Source organism: Phyllobates terribilis, unplaced genomic scaffold, assembly GCF_046119375.1.
Source record: "Phyllobates terribilis strain yellow unplaced genomic scaffold, ASM4611937v1 Scaffold_2__4_contigs__length_985480577, whole genome shotgun sequence".
Taxonomy (NCBI): Eukaryota; Metazoa; Chordata; class Amphibia; order Anura; family Dendrobatidae; genus Phyllobates; species Phyllobates terribilis.
In genome coordinates this window covers 106,118,366-106,143,985 of record NW_027362762.1, presented here as the reverse complement: position 1 = coordinate 106,143,985, position 25,620 = coordinate 106,118,366, and the positions used below count along the sequence as shown (strand labels likewise).

General features: G+C 48.3%; 1 protein-coding gene across 1 annotated transcript in view; it reads right to left on the bottom strand.

Annotated features, from left to right (window-relative positions):
- Positions 1-18,390: 18,390 nt before the first annotated feature.
- Positions 18,391-25,620, bottom strand: part of PDX1 (pancreatic and duodenal homeobox 1) — a 64,102-nt gene continuing 56,872 nt past the window's right edge. Inside the window, exon 2 of the mRNA XM_073662471.1 lies at positions 18,391-21,032. Coding sequence (XP_073518572.1) covers positions 20,629-21,032 — 404 coding nt within the window. The 3' untranslated portion in view covers positions 18,391-20,628. The remainder of the gene's footprint in view (positions 21,033-25,620) is intronic.

The window sequence follows — 25,620 nt, the reverse complement described above, 5'->3', positions numbered from 1 at the left end:
TACATATGTAGCACCCCGAGGGTTCGGTTGCTACAGAGGTATTGCATCTCACCCAGATGTGCGATATCTCACTTCCAGGTAAGGATGGAGTGTGGCTCAGGACCCTAACACCCACATGCACTACACCACATTTCCGGGGGACAGCTCGACGGTGCTCCCATTAGTTATGCAGGCACGAGTGAGCATGTCCCTGGCTGGAGTGGGGGGAGGGAACACCTAGAGAAGGGAACCCGGTAGTGTGTGCGTGGGGGAAGTAGATCCTGGGTGCACTCTGTACAGGAGTATAAAGGGAGGCACCATCTTGGAAAGGGAGTGAGTTGAGAGAGGAGAAGACAGGGAGCAGAGCTGCTTTATGGGCTCTGCTCCACAGGCAGGCCCTGTCAGGAGGCCTGAGCCTGGAGGAGGGAAGAAGGAGGAAGAGGAGCAGACTGGGCTCCAGGAAGGACAGAGGGGACCCCAGGGGTGTGGACTGGCTGGTAGCCACCACACGCCCGCCGCTACCTGAGTAGGGGGGTCAGGTCAAGAAGATGGGAACCGGATCCCAAATTAGTGGAGGAGAGAAACTACCCTCAACTAAGAACCGGAGGCTGCGACATTACATGTGGAGCAGCCCCTCACCACACCCGCTAGAAAGGCACCACATAGGACCTGGGAAACGCAGGCCAACGTTTGCCCACCAAGAAGGTCCGAGGCAGCTGGACATAAGCGTGGTCACTAGTGGGGTTGAAGACCAGAGACAGGGGACATAAAGGGGGTCCTGCAAAGCACTCCAGAAAGACTTGGGAGTTAACCGAGCCCCTCACCTGGTGAGCACAGCGCGACACAGGCGGCCACCTCTGCAGCGGTGGCCTGGAGCAGTAACCGAGTAACCGTGAGTAAAGACCCTGAACTGCACCACCAAGACTCCGAGTTGTCTTTGTTGCGCTCGTGTACCACCATCACCCCCATCATTTATCCCTGCTGCCCTGAGGCCATACCCCTCCCGTTGGGGGTTATAACATCATCGCTGCACCCATACCACCGGCCTCAGCGGACTGTTCTGCAGCGGCGGCTGCAAAGCCGCACTCAACGGGTGGCGTAGTCGACATCCAAGTTAACATCTACTGCCATAGACTGCCACTTAGTTTGACACCCTGGGCACGGACCGGATCACCGCCACAAGGACTACTACCCCTATCCAGATCCGGCTCCGGGTATCCCCTGAATATGGCCCAGGGGGCGCGTCACATACCTCTACATTCACATTGTCTTACTTTGGGGTTGTTCGTTATAAATAGTTTTCTAGTTTACACGTTCAGTGTTAAAGGTCATACACAATAAATCTTCTGGTTCATAAGTTCTGTGATTGACAGCCGACACCAGCAATCTCCATAGAAGATATATTGCTCAGATTTCCGCAGAGTAAATAAAGAATAGTTTTGCAGCTTTACTGATTGCCGATCTAATAGGCGTCCATGAAAAGAAGGCAAGAAGCTCCTCTCTGCCCATTCATTGAATTATCCCTCGGGTATACTATTCTCCCTGCTCAATTGTATAGGTGCAGACTGCAAAGGAATCTGAACTATTTCCCTTGAAAGTGTGAAAACCTTTCATTTTTATTCAGAACTGTGGCTGGAGGATGAATTTATGATGTATGGGCATGTTCTGTTCCTTCCTTCCTCTGAATCAGCAGGTTACCTAGAGGTATTCACAAGCAAATGTGCTCAGCTCTTTGTGTCCTTCAGCAGTGCACACATTTACACAACTGCCAACAAGTGTGTGACCCTTCTGCAGTCCGTCTCCTGGAAGATCCTCTCTAGATGCGCACAACAAATGACATTTATTTATTTTACTCACTTATATGGCGCCATTAATTCCACAGCGCTTTACAGACCTCATCATCACTGTCCCCATTGGGGCACACAATCTACATTCCCTATCAGTCTATGGAGTGTGGGAGGAAACCGGAAAACTCGGAGGAAACCCACACAATCACGGGGAGAACATACAAACTCCTTGCAGATGTTGTCCTTGGTGGGATTTGAACCCAGGACCCCAGCGCTGTATGGCAACAGCGCCACCAACATCACTCAGAATTTGCAGTGTATACTTTATTTTATTTTAAAATATTTCATTTTTTCCTTTAAATAAAGCTTAATCATTGCATAGTGAAGTTCTATGGAAGATCCTGATACATTAGTAGGTTTGGATAAGTTTACAGATTCTAGCAAGAATGTTCTCATTCACCGGTGACAATATTGGAAATGATAAGATATTAAAGCAAAAAATATTAGAACGTTCAAAAATTTTCCTTATACAATGAAAGAAAAAAAGATTATCTCATAAAGAAAACCTTGTAATCAGCAAGTTTAATGTTCCTGTGCCCAATGTTTTCCTTCTAGGAGCAAGAATGGAGAACCAGGGTAGCCCATCCAGTTTATGCCTTACATGGTCACCTATTTATTCAAATTATTGGCCAGAGGAAAGAGAAATCATTTGTAATACATTATTTCTATGGGAGACAACCCAAGTTAACTTTAATAATAATAATAATAATTTTTATTTATATAGCGCCAACATATTCCGCAGCACTTTACAATTAAGCGGGGACATGTACAGCCAATAAGATCAATACAAGGTAAGACAGTTTAAACAGTTACATTAGGAGTGAGGTCCCTGCTCGCAAGCTTACATTCTACAAGGAAACTGTATGCATGTACAACCAAAAAAACTTTTTAAGAATTGATTTTAGTCCCTTGTAGGTATATGAGTAATGTTCACATTGGCATCAGAATTTCCATTTTCACAGGATATGTAAAAGATGGATATATAGATGATGGATATATGAATGATGGATATATGGATGATGAATATATAAATGATGGATATATGTATGGTGGATTTATAAATGCTGGATATATAAATGATATATACAGTTATATGAAAAAGTTTGGGCACCCCTATTAATCTTAAGCTTAATGTTTTATAAAAATTGGTGTTTTTGCAACAGCTATTTCAGTTTGATATATGTAATAACTGTTGGACACAGTAATGTTTCTGCCTTGAAATGAGGTTTATTGTACTAACAGAAAATGTGCAATCTGCATTCAAACAAATTTTGACAGGTGCATAAGTATGGGCACCCTTATCATTTTCTTGTTTTAAATACTCCTACCTACTTTTTATTGACTTACTAAAGCACTTTTTTTGGTTTTGTAACCTCATTGAGCTTTGAACTTCATAGCCAGGTGTATGCAATCATGAGAAAAGCTACTTAAAGTGGCCACTTGCAAGTTGTTCTCCTGTTTGAATCTCCTCTGAAGAGTGGCATTATGGTCTCCTCAAAACAACTGTCAAATGATCTGAAAACAAAGATTATTCAACATAGTTGTTCAGGGGAAGGATACAAAAAGCAGTCTCAGAGATTTAACCTGTCAGTTTCCACTGTGAGGAACATAGTAAGGAAATGGAAGAACACAGGGACAGTTCTTGTTAAGGCCAGAAGTGGCAGGCCAAGAAAAACATCAGAAAGGCAGAGAAGAAGAATGGTGAGATCAGTCAAGGACAATCCTCAGACCACCTCCAGAGATCTGCAGCATCAACTTGCTGCAGATGGTGTCACTGTGCATCGGTCAACTATACAACACACTTTGCACAAGGAGAAGCTGTATGGGAGAGTGATGCGAAAGAAGCCGTTTCTGCAAGCACGCCACAAACAGAGTCGGCTGAGGTATGCAAAAGCACATTTGGAGAAGCCAATTTCCTTTTGGAAGAAGGTCCTGTGGACTGATGAAACCAAGATTGAGTTGTTTGGTCATACAAAAAGGCGTTATGCATGGCGGCAAAAAAACACAGCATTCCAAGAAAAACACTTGCTACCCACAGTAAAATTTGGTGGAGGTTCCATCATGCTTTGGGGCTGTGTGGCCAATGCCGGCACCGGGAATCTTGTTAAAGTTGAGGGACGCATGGATTCCACTCAGTATCAGCAGATTCTTGACAATAATGTTCAAGAATCAGTGATAAAGTTGAAGTTACGCAGGGGATGGATCTTTCAGCAAGACAATGATCCAAAACACCACTCCAAATCTACTCAGGCATTCATGCAGAGGAACAATTACAATGTTCTGGAATGGCCATCCCAGTCCCCAGACCTGAATATCATTGAACATCTGTGGGATCATTTGAAGAGGGCTGTCCATGCTCGGCGACAATCAAACTTAACTGAACTGGAATTGTTTTGTAAAGAGGAATGGTCAAAAATACCTTCATCCAGGATCCAGGAACTCATTAAAAGCTACAGGAAGCGACTAGAGGCTGTTATTTTTGCAAAAGGAGGATCTACTAAATATTAATGTCACTTTTCTGGTGAGGTGCCCATACTTGTGCACCTGTCAAATTTTGTTTGAATGCAGATTGATGGATATATGGATGATATATATATGGATGGATGTATAAATGATGAATATATAAATGATGTATATATGGATGATGGATATATGGATGATGAATAGATAAATAATGGAAATATAGATGATGGATGTATAAATGATAAATACATAAATGATGGATATATGGATGATAGATATATGGATGATGGATGTATAAATGATGAATATATAAATGATGTATATATGGATGATGAATCTATAAATGATATATATATTGATGATGAATATATAAATGATTGATATATGGATTATGGAGATATGGATGATGGATCTGCTATGGTCCATTAGGATCTTTTTTCAGCACTGATATCGGCATACAATACTGTGGCATTCTATGCTATTCTGACCTGCGTAAAACATGATGTAGAAGTATGAACAGAGCCTTAGAAGAAATTAGGAGTTGAGTGAATGGGGCACAGGAAAGGATGGGAGTTTAGAAGATGTCTAGAAGTAGGAGGACAGGAGAGCAAGGTAGACCAAATTTACCTACTCATGTTTTCATTGTTAACAGAGCAAAATGATGGATAGCACTCATCTGATTTTTACGGTTGTATGCACGAACCCTTAAAGAGCAAAAGGATTGGCAATGCCGGATCATTGTCTACCCCGGCATACTGTTGGCCGAACCCAATGACATTGGCAGGATCAGCCAACGTTAGTCTAATGTGTACAGGGGTCTTAGAGGGGTTGTTTGGCCTTGAGGTACGCAGTGCGCATTGTGAGGATTCACAAGTCTGTAGTCACATCCAGTACAGTCACTGCTGACTTGTGGCTTAAGCCTGACAACCCCTTTTAATAACATAAGTGAGGGTCCGATCTGCAGAGCGCCTGTTGTTTGCAGTCATTCAGCTGATATCTTTATTGACTTGTGCTCGGGAGGGGCATCTGCAAGAGAACAAAGTCTGAGGAAGAGCCATCAGAAAGGAAGGACTGACCTACAGAAGTGCAGCACTGCAGCCGCCCGTAGCTGGCGGTCATTGTAGTGACTTGCTTTAATGGTGGAAAGGTTTTAGCTAAGCATCTAGAACAGGGAATAACAACCTACCTTCTCCTTTACGTGATATAGAATTTTTTCTAAACTACTAAAATCATTAAAGATATAATGATAAAGCTTTTTACAGTAAGAGATAGGACAAGCTCCACAATGCCTGCACCAATCTCATCTACAATTTTAAATCCGAAACATGAATTTCATCATTGGAAATGTGCTACTTTGGTGCAGAGTTATTATCATTCATTTCAATGACGACCCTAAATCCACAGGTTAAACTGCTGGCCCGGCAATGTTTAGCTGCGTTTTATTGGTGTATTTCCACAACAACAAAAAATGCCGAAAATATGCTTGGATTGTAAAGGCAGAAACGCTGTAGATATCAATTTAGGAATAAACTCTGCACCAAACCTAGCTCTGCACTGCACTCACACAGCATGATGTCTCCAGACCTGAGCTCAGATGTCTCATAGGCAATGATGAAGCTGTCACGTTCCGGTCAGGAGACCCTCCGTGCATCATGGTCCGCACTCGGACCGCGACACAAGATATGGGAATCCGACCTTAGGTTACGGTCACGGGTGAAAGAAAAAAAATCTGCACAGATTCTTTTGCGGATCTTATGGCGGATCCACAAGTTCCACATGTGGATTTTTTTGCGTGGATTTTCTCTGGATTTCACACAGTGTAAAAAATTTAATTTTCAATGAAATTTTCACAAATAATTAACCTACTACACAGATCAACTTTTCACATGGAGATTATCCGCAGTATATAACTAGCATTTGAGATTGTATCCTGCAGCTGTGTCCTCCAAGATCAGCGCCAAACATCACTTTCTCACTTGCTTCCAGCTTTCCCCATTCTGATGTCAGAGTAACCCAATGCTTTTCTACAGGGCATGTTGGTAATGCTGGAATTCATCAGTTTCAGCCTAGAGCCTTCCTATATGTCACCATCTGACTTGGCTGAACAGAAGAAGCTTCACCCTGACAGATCTTCATGCCACTGATCATGCCACACATTACCGCTAGATGGCAGCATTGCGCCGCTCTGCAGATCTCTCGCCGGTCGCACGGAAGCGGCGGTTACATTGTACCTGCTGCTGACAATGGCTCCGGCCAGTTACACAGCCCTGCAATTTCCTAATATGAGCAGCTCCTGCTACTGAGCTCACAGGGGACGTGTGAGTGTGAAATGCAGGGCATTGATATGGAGGTGAGAGCACTGGGGACTTCCTGGGGCACCCCCTGCCATGTTGTCACCTCTGCACGTGGGAGGCATTGGCTGACAATGGAGCAGGAGGTGTGAGGCTGATACCAGAGGCTGGGCCTCCATGTCACCTGGACGGCGACTGCCAGCACTGATACTGTGCCAGCCTGTCACATCCCAACTGTGGAGACCGAAAGTCTCAGGCTGCCCCATTATCAGCTCCAGGAGACTCTTGGGTCACATCATCCAGATACACAATTATAGAGGCACTGATCCATTGTATGGAAGCCATGATGGAGTGAGAGACAGGAGACAGGGCCAAGGGAGGTGTGCTCTCTCATTTCTTTCTCTTGTCTCCCTCTCTCTAGCCTCCCTCCTGCACTCTCTCTTCTCCCTCTCTCTCGCCTCCCTCCTGCACTCTCTCTTCTCCCTCTCTCTAGCGTCCCTCCTGCACTTTCTCTTCTCCCTCGCTCTAGTCTCCCTCCTGCACTCTCTCTTCTCCCTCTCTCTAGCCTCCCTCCTGCACTCTCTCTTCTCCCTCGCTCTAACCTTCCTTTTGCACTCTCTCTTCTCCCTCTCTCTAGCCTCCCTCCTGCACTCTTTTCTCCCTCGCTCTAACCTCCCTCCTGCACTCTCTCTTCTCCCTCTCTCTAGCCTCCCTCCTGCACTCTCTCTTCTCCCTCTCTCTAGCCTCCCTCCTGCACTCTCTCTTCTTCCTCTCTCTAGCCTCCCTCCTGCACTCTCTCTTCTTCCTCTCTCTAACCTCTCTCCTGCACTGTCTCTTCTCCCTCTCTCTAGCCTCCCTCCTGCACTCTCTCTTCTCCCTCTCTCTAGCCTCCCTCCTGCACTCTCTCTTCTCCCTCTCTCTAGCCTCCCTCCTGCACTCTCTCTTCTCCCTCTCTCTCGCCTCCCTCCTGCACTCTCTCTTCTCCCTCTCTCTAGCCTCCCTCCTGCACTCTCTCTTCTCCCTCGCTCTAGCCTCCCTCCTGCACTCTCTTCTCCCTCTCTCTAGCCTCCCTCCTGCACTCTCTCTTCTCCCTCTCTCTAGCCTCCCTCCTGCACTCTCTCTTCTCCCTCTCTCTAGCCTTCCTCCTGCACTCTCTCTTCTCCCTCTCTCAGCCTCCCTCCTGCACTCTCTCTTCTCCCTCTCTCTAGCCTCCCTCCTGCACTCTCTCTTCTCCCTCTCTCTAGCCTCCCTCCTGCACTTTCTCTTCTCCCTCTCTCTAGCCTCCCTCCTGCACTCTCTCTTCTCCCTCGCTCTAGCCTCCCTCCTGCACTCTCTCTTCTCCCTCTCTCTAGCCTCCCTCCTGCACTGTCTCTTCTTCCTCTCTATAGCCTCCCCCCTGCACTCTCTCTTCTCCCTCTCTCTAGCCTCCCTCCTGCACTCTCTCTTCTCCCTCTCTCTAGCCTCCCTCCTGCACTCTCTCTTCTCCCTCTCTCTAGCCTCCCTCCTGCACTCTCTCTTCTCCCTCGCTCTAGCCTCCCTCCTGCACTCTCTTCTCCCTCTCTCTAGCCCCCCTCCTGCACTCTCTCTTCTCCCTCTCTCTAGCCTCCCTCCTGCACTCTCTCTTCTCCCTCTCTCTAGCCTTCCTCCTGCACTCTCTCTTCTCCCTCTCTCAGCCTCCCTCCTGCACTCTCTCTTCTCCCTCTCTCAGCCTCCCTCCTGCACTCTCTCTTCTCCCTCGCTCTAGCCTCCCTCCTGCACTCTCTCTTCTCCCTCGCTCTAGCCTCCCTCCTGCACTCTCTCTTCTCCCTCGCTCTAGCCTCCCTCCTGCACTCTCTCTTCTCCCTCTCTCTAGCCTCCCTCCTGCACTCTCTCTTCTCCCTCTCTCTAGCCTCCCTCCTGCACTCTCTCTTCTCCCTCTCTCTAGCCTCCCTCCTGCACTCTCTCTTCTTCCTCTCTCTAGCCTCCCTCCTGCACTCTCTCTTCTTCCTCTCTCTAGCCTCCCTCCTGCACTCTCTCTTCTTCCTCTTTCTAGCCTCCCTCCTGCACTCTCTCTTCTCCCTCGCTCTAGCCTCCCTCCTGCACTCTCTCTTCTTCCTCTCTCTAGCCTCCCTCCTGTACTCTCTCTTCTCCCTCTCTCTAGCCTCCCTCCTGCACTCTCTCTTCTCCCTCTCTCTAGCCTCCCTCCTGTACTCTCTCTTCTCCCTCTTTCTAGCCTCCCTCCTGCACTCTCTCTTCTCCCTCTCTCTAGCCTCCCTCCTGCACTCTCTCTTCTCCCTCTCTCTAGCCTCCCTCCTGTACTCTCTCTTCTCCCTCGCTCTAACCTTCCTCCTGCACTCTCTCTTCTTCCTCTTTCTAGCCTCCCTCCTGCACTCTCTCTTCTTCCTCTTTCTAGCCTCCCTCCTGCACTCTCTCTTCTCCCTCGCTCTAGCCTCCCTCCTGCACTCTCTCTTCTCCCTCTCTCTCGCCTCCCTCCTGCACTCTCTCTTCTCCCTCTCTCTAGCCTCCCTCCTGCACTCTCTCTTCTCCCTCTCTCTAGCCTCCCTCCTGCACTCTCTCTTCTCCCTCGCTCTAGCCTCCCTCCTGCACTCTCTTCTCCCTCTCTCTAGCCTCCCTCCTGCACTCTCTCTTCTCCCTCTCTCTAGCCTCCCTCCTGCACTCTCTCTTCTCCCTCTCTCTAGCCTTCCTCCTGCACTCTCTCATCTCCCTCTCTCAGCCTCCCTCCTGCACTCTCTCTTCTCCCTCTCTCTAGCCTCCCTCCTGCACTCTCTCTTCTCCCTCTCTCTAGCCTCCCTCCTGCACTTTCTCTTCTCCCTCTCTCTAGCCTCCCTCCTGCACTCTCTCTTCTCCCTCGCTCTAGCCTCCCTCCTGCACTCTCTCTTCTCCCTCTCTCTAGCCTCCCTCCTGCACTGTCTCTTCTTCCTCTCTCTAGCCTCCCCCCTGCACTCTCTCTTCTCCCTCTCTCTAGCCTCCCTCCTGCACTCTCTCTTCTCCCTCTCTCTAGCCTCCCTCCTGCACTCTCTCTTCTCCCTCTCTCTAGCCTCCCTCCTGCACTCTCTCTTCTCCCTCGCTCTAGCCTCCCTCCTGCACTCTCTTCTCCCTCTCTCTAGCCCCCCTCCTGCACTCTCTCTTCTCCCTCTCTCTAGCCTCCCTCCTGCACTCTCTCTTCTCCCTCTCTCTAGCCTTCCTCCTGCACTCTCTCTTCTCCCTCTCTCAGCCTCCCTCCTGCACTCTCTCTTCTCCCTCTCTCAGCCTCCCTCCTGCACTCTCTCTTCTCCCTCGCTCTAGCCTCCCTCCTGCACTCTCTCTTCTCCCTCGCTCTAGCCTCCCTCCTGCACTCTCTCTTCTCCCTCGCTCTAGCCTCCCTCCTGCACTCTCTCTTCTCCCTCTCTCTAGCCTCCCTCCTGCACTCTCTCTTCTCCCTCTCTCTAGCCTCCCTCCTGCACTCTCTCTTCTCCCTCTCTCTAGCCTCCCTCCTGCACTCTCTCTTCTCCCTTTCTCTAGCCTCTCTCCTGCACTCTCTCTTCTCCCTCGCTCTAGCCTCCCTCCTGCACTCTCTTCTCCCTCTCTCTAGCCTCCCTCCTGCACTCTCTCTTTTCCCTCTCTCTAGCCTCCCTCCTGCACTCTCTCTTCTCGCTCTCTCTAGCCTCCCTCCTGCACTTTCTCTTCTCCCTCTCTCTAGCCTCCCTCCTGCACTCTCTCTTCTCCCTCGCTCTAGCCTCCTTCCTGCACTCTCTCTTCTCCCTCTCTCTAGCCTCCCTCCTGCACTGTCTCTTCTTCCTCTCTCTAGCCTACCCCTGCACTCTCTCTTCTCCCTCTCTCTAGCCTCCCTCCTGCACTCTTTCTTCTCCCTCTCTCTAGCCTCCCTCCTGCACTCTCTCTTCTCCCTCGCTCTAACCTCCCTTTTGCACTCTCTCTTCTCCCTCTCTCTAGCCTCCCTCCTGCACTCTCTCTTCTCCCTCGCTCTAGCCTCCCTCCTGCACTCTCTCTTCTCCCTCTCTCTAGCCTCCCTCCTGCACTCTTTCTTCTCCCTCTCTCTAGCCTCCCTCCTGCACTCTCTCTTCTCCCTCGCTCTAACCTCCCTTTTGCACTCTCTCTTCTCCCTCTCTCTAGCCTCCCTCCTGCACTCTCTCTTCTCCCTCGCTCTAGCCTCCCTCCTGCACTCTCTCTTCTCCCTCTCTCTAGCCTCCCTCCTGCACTCTCTTTTCTCCCTCTCTCTAGCCTCCCTTCTGCACTCTCTCTTCTCCCCCTCTCTAGCCTGCCTCCTGCACTCTCTCTTCTCCCTCTCTCTAGCCTCCCTCCTGCACTCTCTCTTCTCCCTCTCTCTCGCCTCCCTCCTGCACTCTCTCTTCTCCCTCTCTCTAGCCTCCCTCCTGCACTCTCTCTTCTCCCTCTCTCTAGCCTCCCTCCTGCACTCTCTCTTCTCCCTCTCTCTAGCCTCCCTCCTGCACTCTCTCTTCTCCCTCTCTCTAGCCTCCCTCCTGCACTCTCTCTTCTCCCTCTCTCTAGCCTCCCTCCTGCACTCTCTCTTCTCCCTCGCTCTAACCTCCCTTTTGCACTCTCTCTTCTCCCTCGCTCTAGCCTCCCTCCTGCACTCTCTTTTCTCCCTCGCTCTAACCTCCCTCCTGCACTCTCTCTTTTCCCTCTCTCTAGCCTCCCTCCTGCACTCTCTCTTCTCCCTCTCTCTCTTCTCCCTCTCTCTAGCCTCCCTCCTGCACTCTCTCTTCTCCCTCTCTCTAGCCTCCCTCCTGCACTCTCTCTTCTCCCTCTCTCTAGCCTCCCTCCTGCACTCTCTCTTCTCCCTCGCTCTAACCTCCCTTTTGCACTCTCTCTTCTCCCTCTCTCTAGCCTCCCTCCTGCACTCTCTTTTCTCCCTCGCTCTAACCTCCCTCCTGCACTCTCTCTTCTCCCTCGCTCTAGCCTCCCTCCTGCACTCTCTCTTCTCCCTCTCTCTAGCCTCCCTCCTGCACTCTCTCTTCTTCCTCTCTCTAGCCTCCCTCCTGCACTCTCTCTTCTCCCTCGCTCTAACCTCCCTTTTGCACTCTCTCTTCTCCCTCTCTCTAGCCTCCCTCCTGCACTCTCTTTTCTCCCTCGCTCTAACCTCCCTCCTGCACTCTCTCTTCTCCCTCTCTCTAGCCTCCCTCCTGCACTCTCTCTTCTCCCTCTCTCTAGCCTCCCTCCTGCACTCTCTCTTCTTCCTCTCTCTAGCCTCCCTCCTGCACTCTCTCTTCTTCCTCTCTCTAACCTCTCTCCTGCACTCTCTCTTCTCCCTCTCTCTAGCCTCCCTCCTGCACTCTCTCTTCTCCCTCTCTCTCGCCTCCCTCCTGCACTCTCTCTTCTCCCTCTCTCTAGCCTCCCTCCTGCACTCTCTCTTCTCCCTCGCTCTAGCCTCCCTCCTGCACTCTCTTCTCCCTCTCTCTAGCCTCCCTCCTGCACTCTCTCTTCTCCCTCTCTCTAGCCTCCCTCCTGCACTCTCTCTTCTCCCTCTCTCTAGCCTTCCTCCTGCACTCTCTCTTCTCCCTCTCTCAGCCTCCCTCCTGCACTCTCTCTTCTCCCTCTCTCTAGCCTCCCTCCTGCACTCTCTCTTCTCCCTCTCTCTAGCCTCCCTCCTGCACTTTCTCTTCTCCCTCTCTCTAGCCTCCCTCCTGCACTCTCTCTTCTCCCTCGCTCTAGCCTCCCTCCTGCACTCTCTCTTCTCCCTCTCTCTAGCCTCCCTCCTGCACTGTCTCTTCTTCCTCTCTCTAGCCTCCCCCCTGCACTCTCTCTTCTCCCTCTCTCTAGCCTCCCTCCTGCACTCTCTCTTCTCCCTCTCTCTAGCCTCCCTCCTGCACTCTCTCTTCTCCCTCTCTCTAGCCTCCCTCCTGCACTCTCTCTTCTCCCTCGCTCTAGCCTCCCTCCTGCACTCTCTTCTCCCTCTCTCTAGCCCCCCTCCTGCACTCTCTCTTCTCCCTCTCTCTAGCCTCCCTCCTGCACTCTCTCTTCTCCCTCTCTCTAGCCTTCCTCCTGCACTCTCTCTTCTCCCTCTCTCAGCCTCCCTCCTGCACTCTCTCTTCTCCCTCTCTCAGCCTCCCTCCTGCACTCTCTCTTCTCCCTCGCTCTAGCCTCCCTCCTGCACTCTCTCTTCTCCCTCGCTCTAGCCTCCCTCCTGCACTCTCTCTTCTCCCTCTCTCTAGCCTCCCTCCTGCACTCTCTCTTCTCCCTTTCTCTAGCCTCCCTCCTGCACTCTCTCTTCTCCCTCTCTCTAGCCTCCCTCCTGCACTCTCTCTTCTCCCTCTCTCTAGCCTCTCTCCTGCACTCTCTCTTCTCCCTCCTGCACTCTCTCTTCTCCCTCTTTCTAGCCTCCCTCCTGCACTCTCTCTTTTCCCTCTCTCTAGCCTCCCTCCTGCACTCTCTCTTCTCCCTCTCTCTAGCCTCCCTCCTGCACTTTCTCTTCTCCCTCTCTCTAGCCTCCCTCCTGCACTCTCTCTTTTCCCTCTCTCTAGCCTCCCTCCTGCACTCTCTCTTCTTCCTCTCTCTAGCCTCCCTCCTGCACTCTCTTCTTCCTCTCTCTGGCCTCCCTCCTGCACTCTGTCTTCTCCCTCTCTCTAGCCTCCCTCCTGCACTCTCTCTTCTCCCTCTCTGTCGACTCCCTCCTGCACTCTCTCTTCTCCCTCTCTCTAGCCTCCCTCCTGCACTCTCTCTTCTCGCTCTCTCTAGCCTCCCTCCTGCACTCTCTCTTCTCCCTCTCTCTAGCCTCCCTCCTGCACTCTCTCTTCTCCCTCTCTCTAGCCTCCCTCCTGCACTCTCTCTTCTCCCTCGCTCTAGTCTCCCTCCTGCACTCTCTCTTCTCCCTCTCTCTAGCCTCCCTCCTGCACTCTCTCTTCTCCCTCTCTCTAGCCTCCCTCCTGCACTCTCTTTTCTCCCTCGCTCTAACCTCCCTCCTGCACTCTCTCTTCTTCCTCTTTCTAGCCTCCCTCCTGCACTCTCTCTTCTCCCTCTCTCTAGCCTCCCTCCTGCACTCTCTCTTCTTCCTCTCTCTAGACTCCCTCCTGCACTCTCTCTTCTTCCTCTCTCTAGCCTCCCTCCTGCACTCTCTCTTCTCCCTCTCTCTAGCCTCCCTCCTGCACTCTCTCTTCTCCCTCTCTCTAGCCTCCCTCCTGCACTCTCTCTTCTCCCTCTCTCTAGCCTCCCTCCTGCACTCTCTCTTCTTCCTCTCTCTAGCCTCCCTCCTGCACTCTCTCTTCTCCCTCTCTCTAGCCTCCCTCCTGCACTCTCTCTTCTTCCTCTTTCTAGTCTCCCTCCTGCACTCTCTCTTCTCCCTCGCTCTAGCCTCCCTCCTGCACTCTCTCTTCTCCCTCGCTCTAGCCTCCCTCCTGCACTCTCTCTTCTTCCTCTCTCTAGCCTCCCTCCTGTACTCTCTCTTCTCCCTCTCTCTAGCCTCCCTCCTGCACTCTCTCTTCTCCCTCTCTCTAGCCTCCCTCCTGTACTCTCTCTTCTCCCTCTTTCTAGCCTCCCTCCTGCACTCTCTCTTCTCCCTCTCTCTAGCCTCCCTCCTGTACTCTCTCTTCTCCCTCTCTCTAGCCTCCCTCCTGTACTCTCTCTTCTCCCTCGCTCTAACCTCCCTCCTGCACTCTCTCTTCTTCCTCTTTCTAGCCTCCCTCCTGCACTCTCTCTTCTTCCTCTTTCTAGCCTCCCTCCTGCACTCTCTCTTCTCCCTCGCTCTAGCCTCCCTCCTGCACTCTCTTTTCTCCCTCGCTCTAGCCTCCCTCCTGCACTCTCTCTTCTCCCTCTCTCTAGCCTCCTTCCTGCACTCTCTCTTCTCCCTCTCTCTAGCCTCCCTCCTGCACTCTCTCTTCTCCCTCGCTCTAGCCTCCCTCCTGCACTCTCTCTTCTTCCTCTTTCTAGCCTCCGTCCTGCACTCTCTCTTCTCCCTCTCTCTAGCCTCCCTCCCGCACTCTCTCTTCTCCCTCTCTCTAGCCTCCCTCCCGCACTCTCTCTTCTCCCTCTCTCTAGCCTCCCTCCCGCACTCTCTCTTCTCCCTCTTTCTAGCCTCCCTCCCGTACTCTCTCTTCTCCCTCTCTCTAGCCTCCCTCCCGCACTCTCTCTTCTCCCTCTCTCTAGCCTCCCTCCCGCACTCTCTCTTCTCCCTCTCTCTAGCCTCCCTCCTGCACTCTCTCTTCTCCCTCTCTCTAGCCTTCCTCCTGCACTCTCTCTTCTCCCTCTCTCAGCCTCCCTCCTGCACTCTCTCTTCTCCCTCTCTCTAGCCTCCCTCCTGCACTCTCTCTTCTCCCTCTCTGTAGCCTCCCTCCTGCACTCTCTCTTCTCCCTCTCTCTAGCCTCCCTCCTGCACTCTCTCTTCTCCCTCGCTCTAACCTCCCTTTTGCACTCTCTCTTCTCCCTCTCTCTAGTCTCCCTCCTGCACTCTCTTTTCTCCCTCGCTCTAACCTCCCTCCTGCACTCTCTCTTCTCCCTCTCTCTAGCCTCCCTCCTGCACTCTCTCTTCTCCCTCTCTCTAGCCTCCCTCCTGCACTCTCTCTTCTTCCTCTCTCTAGCCTCCCTCCTGCACTCTCTCTTCTTCCTCTCTCTAACCTCTCTCCTGCACTCTCTCTTCTCCCTCTCTCTAGCCTCCCTCCTGCACTCTCTCTTCTCCCTCTCTCTCGCCTCCCTCCTGCACTCTCTCTTCTCCCTCTCTCTAGCCTCCCTCCTGCACTCTCTCTTCTCCCTCTCTCTAGCCTCCCTCCTGCACTCTCTCTTCTCCCTCGCTCTAGCCTCCCTCCTGCACTCTCTTCTCCCTCTCTCTAGCCTCCCTCCTGCACTCTCTCTTCTCCCTCTCTCTAGCCTCCCTCCTGCACTCTCTCTTCTCCCTCTCTCTAGCCTTCCTCCTGCACTCTCTCTTCTCCCTCTCTCAGCCTCCCTCCTGCACTCTCTCTTCTCCCTCTCTCTAGCCTCCCTCCTGCGCTCTCTCTTCTCCCTCTCTCTAGCCTCCCTCCTGCACTTTCTCTTCTCCCTCTCTCTAGCCTCCCTCCTGCACTCTCTCTTCTCCCTCGCTCTAGCCTCCCTCCTGCACTTTCTCTTCTCCCTCTCTCTAGCCTCCCTCCTGCACTCTCTCTTCTCCCTCTCTCTAGCCTTCCTCCTGCACTCTCTCTTCTCCCTCTCTCAGCCTCCCTCCTGCACTCTCTCTTCTCCCTCTCTCTAGCCTCCCTCCTGCACTCTCTCTTCTCCCTCTCTCTAGCCTCCCTCCTGCACTCTCTCTTCTCCCTCGCTCTAGCCTCTCTCCTGCACTCTCTCTTCTCCCTCGCTCTAGCCTCCCTCCTGCACTCTCTTCTCCCTCTCTCTACCCTCCCTCCTGCACTCTCTCTTTTCCCTCTCTCTAGCCTCCCTCCTGCACTCTCTCTTCTCCCTCTCTCTAGCTGGGTGCATCATTGTCCTGCCGCCGGTCATGTGACACGCTGCGCGCTCACTTTCATTTTGGAGCAGAGCAGCATCTTGCCACATGTGCATTGGGACCCAGGACAGGCAGGCAGACTTCAGCGGCGGTAGGAGAAGGTAGGCAGACTGTGTGTCAGTGTGTGTGTTAGTGTGTCTGTGTGGAGGCCACAGCAGCAGCAGTGGCAGTATATGTATGAGGACCGGGGGAGGCTGCTGGGGGGGGGGGGTCTGGCCCTGCGAGGGGGATATTTCTGGCAGCAGAGTTGGGGGTGGAGCCTGGGCGGAGTCTCAAGGGGGCCCCGAAATTTTACCAGTACGGGCCCCCGAAATTCCTAGTGGCAGCCCTGTATTTCATCTTCTTGGAGGATGGCTAACGTGTACCGATATTTAAGAAAAGTAAGAATGTGAATCCCAGCATCTACCGTCCGATAAGTTTGACATCAGTGGTGGGCAAAATTTTTGAGGACATTATAAGAGATGACATGCAAAATTATATTGCAAAAAATAATATAACAATGGCCAACCAGCATGGATTCATGAAAGACAAGGTGCAAGGCGTGTCTAACCAACATATTGGGTTTCTATGAAAAGGTAAGTATAAATGTGGATGGTGGGGTCATGCAGCAGATAGATATATCTGGACTCTGCAAAGGCATTTGATACTGTACCACACAGTAGCCTTGAACTGAAGCTCCAGAAGTGGGGACTGGGGGGAACTATATGCACTTGGGAAAAAATGTGGTTATTGGACAAGTATCCAAGGGGTAACGTTTCTCCTTGCGAAGAGCGACATGTTAAGCATGTCAAGGTGAGGAGACTTTAAAGCCACAATGCTCCTCTGGGAAATATGCAAATTGTTTCTTCAGAGAGGAAGAGAAATAGAACTCTAGTGCCACCTATAGAAAGTAGCAATTCTAAAAGTCAATATTGACTCTTCAAGGCGCCTTATCACATGACTTAGGATAATAGCCAAAACCAAAATCTCACTTTGCAGACAGACACGGTGTTTCAAGGTACTGCCCCTCATCAGTGCAAAATGTGAGATATGGTTTGGCTGAGTGAGAGGCTTCTGACCGGTATCCAGAAGAGTCAATATTGACTTTTAGGATTGCTAAAAATTGCGTTATTGGGCTAGAAAGAAAGGCATTCTAAACGTTACATTCTCTAAATGGGATAAAGTCAGCAGTGGGGACCACAAGGATCTGTGTTAATACCTATTCTTTTTAATCTCTATATTAATTACCATGTGGATGGCAATGAGAGTAAAGGGTCAGTCTTTGCTGATGACAAAACGGTGTAGGAGAATAAAAACTGAGTGCGACAATGTATTACAAAACAATCTGGAAAAGATATCTGCATGGGCAAACGCATGGCAGATGAGTTTTAATGTTGATAAATGTATAGTAATGCACCATGGCCTCAGTAATTGTATTGCTGCATATACATATTATTGATTTCAAAGAAGGACTTGGGTATTCTGGTTACAAGTAAGCTAAATTCCATACTAAGGACCAGGTGACACTCATTACAGGTGGAAGAAAGGCGATTCCAGCATCTAAACAGGGAAGGGTTCTTTACAGTCAGACTGTGGAATGCCGACCACAAGAGGTATATATATATATATTCTCTGAGAAATGCTGAATAAATGTTTTTTTATTGGCTTTGGGTTTATGAAGTTCCCCAAGAGGTGATAGGTCCTAATTTAGTCTTTTCTTTGACTCTGTTGCCTTCAAGATGCATATCAAGCTGGGCTTAATTATTTGGTAACTTTTATTTGACCTTGGTACTGCTGCTAGTCTGTGTTGCTGAAAGTGGACTTCTTCCCCCTCTTGCAACTCACCATGTTCTCCTCTCTTACCTCTCCGGTAGGAGTCTTCACAGCTTTACTGCCATGCTACTGCTGATACTCTGCTCTTTCCCCGACAAGCAGGACAAAAAAAGTATTTCAGCTTGTCGCGTGGACATGTCTATTGCTATACACTTGAATTACCAGTTGACACCACAATAATAAATGCTGTAACTATTTGTCAAATTGTTTCTTTAACATCTAAATGGCAAACATTGTTATTTGTTATGATTTATACAATAAATATGATGTGTAATAGTGGAACAAACCCCTTAAGGCAACTAATCCTTTATGCAAAATCATTGCTCCTTATTTTTCATTAGCCTGTAAAAAAAATTATATGTCATGTGCCAGTTTTTTTTTTTTATGGTCTTCATTTTTATCAAAGTATTAGCTTTGTTTATTTTAGATGTTGACAGGAAGTAACTTGTGAGCTGCAGTTAGAGATCCCTCATTTACAAAGTGATTGGATTCAATCGAATAGGTCCGAATGTCTTATTCTATACATTGCAAAACTTTCCATTGCATAACACAGAACTTTCTAATTGCGGTCATTGGATTCATACGCAGCATTTTAATTACTAAAGCCAATTTACAAATATTGTGCCACAAAGAAACACACTAATCCTAGTCATACAATACAGCTGTATAACAGAGAGGGGAAATACTCCTGGAATTCATTCATGGAAAATCTCAACTAACCGAGGAGGAAGAAACAGTCTGTATGTGATTCAACAAGACAACATGGCATCTAATGGCAAAGTAAACGCAATCTCTGTAAATCAGAGATATTATGACGTCTCTGCTGGTATTGAGCAACCTGAGCCGGTCACAGACATTAGTTGTCAGGTCTTGGGGACTTAAAGGGAATCTGTCAGTAGGATCAAACCTCCTAAGCCGTCTATATGGGCATGTAGGTCATAGGAAGCTGAATAAAATGATACCTTGATATCTGTGATCCGATGTCTTATTCCAGAGAAATCCACATTTTTCTTATTATGTAAATGAGCTGTTAAGATCTATGGGCCGGACATAGAATCTGCCTCCAGAGATTATTTTGAAATGAAAGGGGGAATTACCAATGATACAACATTAGTAACGCCCCCCTTTCATTTAAAATAAGCTCTGGGGGCAGGTTCTCAGGGAGATTTATGGCCAGCCCATAGATCTTAACAGCTCATTTACATATTAAAAAAAAAAAAAAAGATAAGGAAAATATGTCTTACTCTTGCTCTCTCCTCCCCGAACTCTAAAATGGACTTCCAAGAGAAGTTTGTGTTCGGAGTTCAGCACCGGACCAGTACAACGCTCATCTCTACTAATAAACACACAAACATACAGTTAAATCCTACAGTCTCTATAAATAATATGGTTCATGTCCTTTAGACACCATATTTATTAATTAATCTTCGTCACCCTCAAAAGACAACTCATGAGGAGACTATCATAAATCAAATTTATTTTATTATTATAATTTGATTTATGATGGTCTCCTGATGATGTTTGTGCGTCTATTAGTTTCCTGAGTACCAATACTTAGCAGGAATTCTAACCCTTTAGTGCACTTCATATAGTTGTGTTTTACGTGTGTGGTCATTTTTATTTATCATTAAGGGTTGTTTTAAGTTATATCCCTTTTTCAGTGAGATAATTAATTGTTGGGGATTATATTGTGATATTTTTCAGTGATAAATCAAGCTAGGTAAAAACTTTAATAATACTTATATGTGTTTTAAAGGGGTTTATAATTGGGGTATTCTTTAGTACAGCGTGTGTGCGTGATAACTGCCAATCGTTCGTGCATTGTGGCATGTTGCAACGTCATAGGAGCACTGGAAAACACCTTTAAAATAACAAAAAATAAAATGAGGTTTCCTCTTGATTCTGGTATAAATCACCTCACGTATACCTTCCTGAAACACGGTTGAGGGATAGTATGACCTTGGGGAACTGGCAGTCGCAGACAGAAGAGGGCCCCTGTGCAAGAACATTATATGGGCCCTTTGTAGACCAATCGCTCATCATAATGCATAATTCCACCTGCTTTGGAGGTGGAAATGGACCCCCTTACCTCTTGGGCTCCACATTGCACCAAAGATATGTCTGCCCCTGCCAGGGGCTTCTTCCTCCCTAATATTTGTCAAATATAGATAGGTAGACAACCTGCATGTTGGAAATTGATGGGCCAGTTTGAGCCCGCAGCCTTCTTGGGACCCCTAAGTGATGCTTCTATGGTACACAAGTAGCCACTCATTAATGGGTACTGTAATGAAAACTAATATAGAAATCATAGTGTGGGGCAGGGGTGAACATACCATTGGTGCAATATGTGCAGCTGAACAGGGGTCCCAATAGGTTTGGGAGCCTACTGTCATGTTAAGAGCAGTTTCCTACTATCAATTAGTCTAAGTACTTGAGCTTATAAACATCATAGATCCTAAAAATAATTAGGTGCTTTATGACGAGCAATGGGATAAGAGCGGCCCATATACAGTTCTTGTACAGGGGCCCACTAGTGTCTGTCCACCTCTGGTCTGATTTGAGCCTTGATAAGAGTCCAACTGAATGATGATATCAATAAGAGATGATCTTCATATTTCTGCCCTCCATTGTGTATTATACTGCGGAATACTTTCAATAACGTGATACGTGGTCAATAACTACAGCATAAAGCAAAGGTCACATTTACATGAATAGCCAGGCCCAGAGCGTCCATCCCATAGCCTGATCTATGTTATGCAAGTCTACGGAGTTCAATATATTGTAATACTTTAAAGTCTCCAGTGATGCTATAGCTCTATCGCTTTTCAGCTTGTCTGGAGGATGGCACAGAGCTGACTTGTGAGGACGATGAGGTTGGCAGAGGAGGTGACAGCACCAAGTCTCTGGAGGGTGGTGTGTTTCCCATACATGGGGACTCATCCTTTAGAATATCCGCTGAGGACACCACAGAGTCTTGTTCTGGGTCACTTCCTTTGCCTCTTTTCTTGTCTTCCTCTTTCTTCCACTTCATCCTACGGTTCTGGAACCAGATCTTTATGTGTCTTTCGGTCAGGTTCAGCATCACGGCCAGCTCCACTCTTCTAGGTCGAGAGATGTACTTGTTGAAGAGGAATTCCTTCTCCAGCTCTAGAAGCTGAGCTCTGGTGTAAGCCGTCCTTGTCCTCTTATTTTCTTCTTGTTCCATCATATATGAGCCACCTAAAATGGAAATGGCAAAATGTTAGACACAGTTTTGGATGTTTATACAAATGACATGTATTCAATGTCTGAGAGGTTCCACTTTTGGGACTTTGCCTACAAGAAAAAAAATGGAAATGGTAGTAGTTCTAGCTCAGTGACATGGACCCACCATCAGTCCCGAGAATGTGGCAGCACTGCTCCTTTGATTCTCTATGGGACTGCCGAAAAAAAATCAGAGCTCTTTACTCCCTTATCTCTGGCAGTTTGGTAGGGAATGGAAGCAGTGCTCTAGAACTGCTCCATTCTGAGGGGGCTTTCCAGAGCCTCATTCTCAGGATTTTATGGGACCAAGCAGTCAGACCCCCACTGAGGTGCACTAGTTTGTATTTCAAATACTGCCCAAAAAAATAATCAGCTGTGCTATGAAGTTTTCATTGGAATACCACTACAGTATTTCTTGCCAAGTTTAATACTAGCATTGTAGCAGGAATACCATTGGGTCATGAAAATATGTCAGGGGTTTTGATGGGTTTGAGGTTTGGGTTCTGAGACCCTACTGATTTCTAAACAAAGGAGTAGATGCATTCAACAGAGTTCTGTTCTCTGAGACTGAAGACAGGCTCAATGCAAAGTTTATGGATTTCCAGGGAGAGCAGCATTTAGCAATTTATGGCTAAGCACTCAGACCTCCACAGACCAAAAAAAGCTGAAAATTCAGTTACCCTTTAGTACTCATACAGCCCCAGAGCGCCCAAACAGCGCCCCATAACAAAACATGCACAAAAATATGAGGATGCTCTGTATTTTGAATTGTCAGGAGACATTTTGGCAGCTGCAAATAAATACGTAATCAAGCTAGTCTGTGTCCTGATGGTTAAAGCTATACAGGCTACATTTGGTCCTCAGGCCTCAGGTAGGATGTTCATGATCTAGACAGATCAGCCATGGCTGTAATTCTTGCAATTGCTGCATACTGCCTGCAACGTTTTGCCACATAGTCATAGATCCAGGGGAGGGAGAGGATTGATAAGGATTATTTATTATTATAGCGCCATTTATTCCATGGCACTTTACATGTGAAATGGCCATAATAAAAACAAGTACAATAATCATAAACAATAGAAGTCACTGACTGGTCCAGGAGGAGAGAGGACCCTGCCAGCTTGGGCTCACAGTCTACAAGGGATGGGTGAGGATACAGTAGGTGAGGGTAGAGCTGGTCATGCAGCGGTACAGTGGAGCAAGGGTTACTGCAGGTTGTAGGCTTGTTGGAAGAGGTAGGTCTCCAGGTTCCCTTTGAAGGTTTCCATGGTAGTTGAGAGTCTGAAGTGTTGGAGTAGAGAGTTCCAAAGTAGGGGGGATGCACGGGAGAAATCTTGTATACAATCGTGGGAAGAGGAGATAAGAGAGGAGTAGAGAAGGAGAGCTTGTGAGGATCAGAGGTTGCATGCAGGTAAGTACCAGGAGACTATGTCACAGATGTATAGAGGAGACATGTTGCGGATGGCTTTGTATGTCATGGTTAGGGTTTTAAACTGGAGTATCTGGGCAAAGGCAGACCAGTGAAGGATTGGCGGAGAGGAGAGGCCGGGGAATAGCGGGGGGGGCAGGTGGATTAGTCGGGCAACAGAGTTTAGGATAGATTGGAGGGGTGCAAGAGTGTTAGAAGTGAGGCCACAGAGTAGGAGGGCATGCACTAGAGTTTTTGCAGATTCTTGGTTAAGGAATGTACAGATCCGAAAAATATTTTTGATTTGGTATTGACAGGAGGTGGAAAGGGCTGGATATGTGGTTTGAAGGAGAGAGTCAAGGTTTACCCCGAGGCAACAAGCTTGCCGGACTGGGGAGAGTGAACAGTCATTGACTTTGATGAATAGGTCTGTTGGAGGGTTGAGTGAGATGGGGGAAAGATGATGAATTCTGTTTTGTCCATGTTAAGTTTTAGAAATCAAGCAGAGAAGAAGAATGAAATAGCGGACAAACATTGTGGGATTCTGATTAGTAAGGAGGAGATATCAGGTCCAGAGAGGTAGATCTGTGTGTCATCAGCACAGCGATTATATTGAAAGCCGTGGGACTCCATGAGCTGTCTCATGCCAAAGGTGTAGATGGAGAAGAGCAGAGGTCCTAAAATTGAACCTTGTGGGACACCGACAGATAGGATGTGAGATGAGGAGGTGGTGTGCGGGTGGGAGACGCTGAATGTCCGGTCTTGTTAGGTATAAAGAGATCCAAGACAGGGATAAGTCTGTGATGCCAAGAGATGAGGTAATCTGTAGTAAGAGGGAATGGTCCACTGTGTCGAAGACAGAGGACAGGTTCAGGAGAAGGACGACAGAATAGTGTTGCTTGGCTTTGGTGGTTAGTAAGTCATTGGTGACTTTAGTTAGGTCAGTTTCGGTTGAATGATTAGGTCAGAAGCCAGATTGTAACCGATCAAAGAGGGAGCAGGAGGAGAAGTGGGAGGACAGTTTAAGATGGACATGCTGTTGCAGTAGTTTTGAGGCATAGGGGAAAAGTGATATAGGGCGATAGCTAGACACAGAGGATGGGTCAAGGGAGGACAGTTTGAGGATGGATGTGATCGAGGCATGTTTAAAGCATGAGAGAAAGACACCAGTTGTTAGTGATAGGTTGAAGAGATGGATTAGGGTTGGGATGAAGACTGTGGTGAGGTTTGGGATGGGGTGGGATGGGATTGGGTCGGGTCAAGTGCACAGGTAGTGAAATGTGATCTGGACGGTAGAGAGGAAAGTTTATCTTCTGTAATGGTGGAGAAGCTGGTTTGGTGCTAAGAGAGTTGAGTAGTTATGAGGATGGGCTGTGGGGACTGTAGACAAAAGCTTCGTCTGATGTTATCAATCTTCTGCTTGAAGAATGAGGCTAATTCTTCAGCAGAAATAAGAGGAGAGGAGAGTTAGGAGGTGCTGGGGGACAGAGGAGACAATTGAAAGCGTTGAATAGCTGTTTAGGGTTGTGAGACAAAGAGAATACCAAAGAAGCGAAGTTTGTTTTGCAGCAGTGAGTGTGGACTTGAAATTGGTGAGGCACTGTTTGTATGTGATGAACTACTCGTTGGAGTGGGATCTTTTCCATCTCCGCTCAGCAACCCTGAAAGCCTGCCTCAGTTCTTTAGTTAGGCTGTTGTGCCAGGGTTGCCTGTTAATTGTGCGAGCTTTGGTATGTGTGTGTGGGGGGTGACATATTCGAGAGCTGCAGCTGTTGTGGTGTTATACAAAGCAGCAGCAGCATCTGCGTCGTTCAAGGAACCTATGTCTGCCAAAGGAAGAAGGGACTTAGAAAGGGAGTGTAAATCAAAGGTGTTTGAGATATTACTAATTCGGGCTTATTCGAGCTATTCCCATCTCAGTAAGTGATGGCACATGGTTAGGTAATGCTATTACGTAAAGGGATTTTCCACTTTAAAAGGAATCTGTTAGCAGGTTTTTGCTATGTAATCTAAAGGCAGCATGAGGTAGGGGATAAAACAGAATTCAATGATGTGTCACTTATCAAGCGGTGTGCTGTTTACTTACATTGAAGGTTTTAGCAGTAAGACATTATCATTGCTTTGACTAGCTGGTGTGCGCTTGGATGCAGAGGTGACATCATGTCAATAGCACATATCACCATTGCGGTCGATCACTGAGCTCAGCGGCTTGGGTGTTCTAGCTCAGTTAAGGAACCACTGGGGCTCTGACTTCTTAAGCTCCCCAGTAATTCTGAGAATTAAGGGGTTACAGCATTGAGGTCCCTTCATTTTCACCATTAGTGTGGGTCACAGAAGTTGAACCCCTGTAATGATTAAGCCATTGAATAGTCTACTAATATGCTATTCCTTACTATGGTGAGAATACCCATTTAAGGGGTTTGGACTGGACAACCTCTTGCTTTAATGTATGGTAGCATAATTTTTTATCGTAATCTTCCCCTATATGACATAATTTACCCTATATAATACATTTTAGTGAACGGATTTCTGCAGTACTTAATATTCACATTGTAATTACCTGTAGTTGATTATCTAGCATTATACCATACTATCAGTGGTAATGTTCTTTTTTCTATCTCTAGGGGTCACTGAATATATAACCTTTTAGATATTTTTCACCATGAGGCTACATTCCGATCACATTTCGGAGTAAACTTGTAAACTACGTATTGGCTGATGTATGTGCCTTTATGCCAATGCATGCAGGACTGTCTGTAAACACAATGGCTGTCTAGAAAGTTAGTGCTTTAGATTTGTCAGGGGGGGTTACTTTAAATAATTAGAATAGGACTGGCTAGAGGGCAGGGGTACAAGCAATGTAAGCAAGGGCAAGGGTAACATCCAGCCTGTTGTCCACGAGAGTTGTCTAGGAGGAAACGTCAAAAAAGACAAAGAAATGTAGGCCTCTGACCATACACTTACCTGCAAACAATGCAGAGCTACTGGGATCACTAAAAGACAAGCCGGATAAGGAGGGATTTGGTTGGCTTGTTTCCCTATTTCAGGCCACCGGCGGTGAGCAGGAACCCTTCCCCATCTCACCTTCCTCTCACCATAAGGTTATGTGCACCTGGCATCTTTTAGACGCTAGCAAATACCCACGTAGTTTTTTAG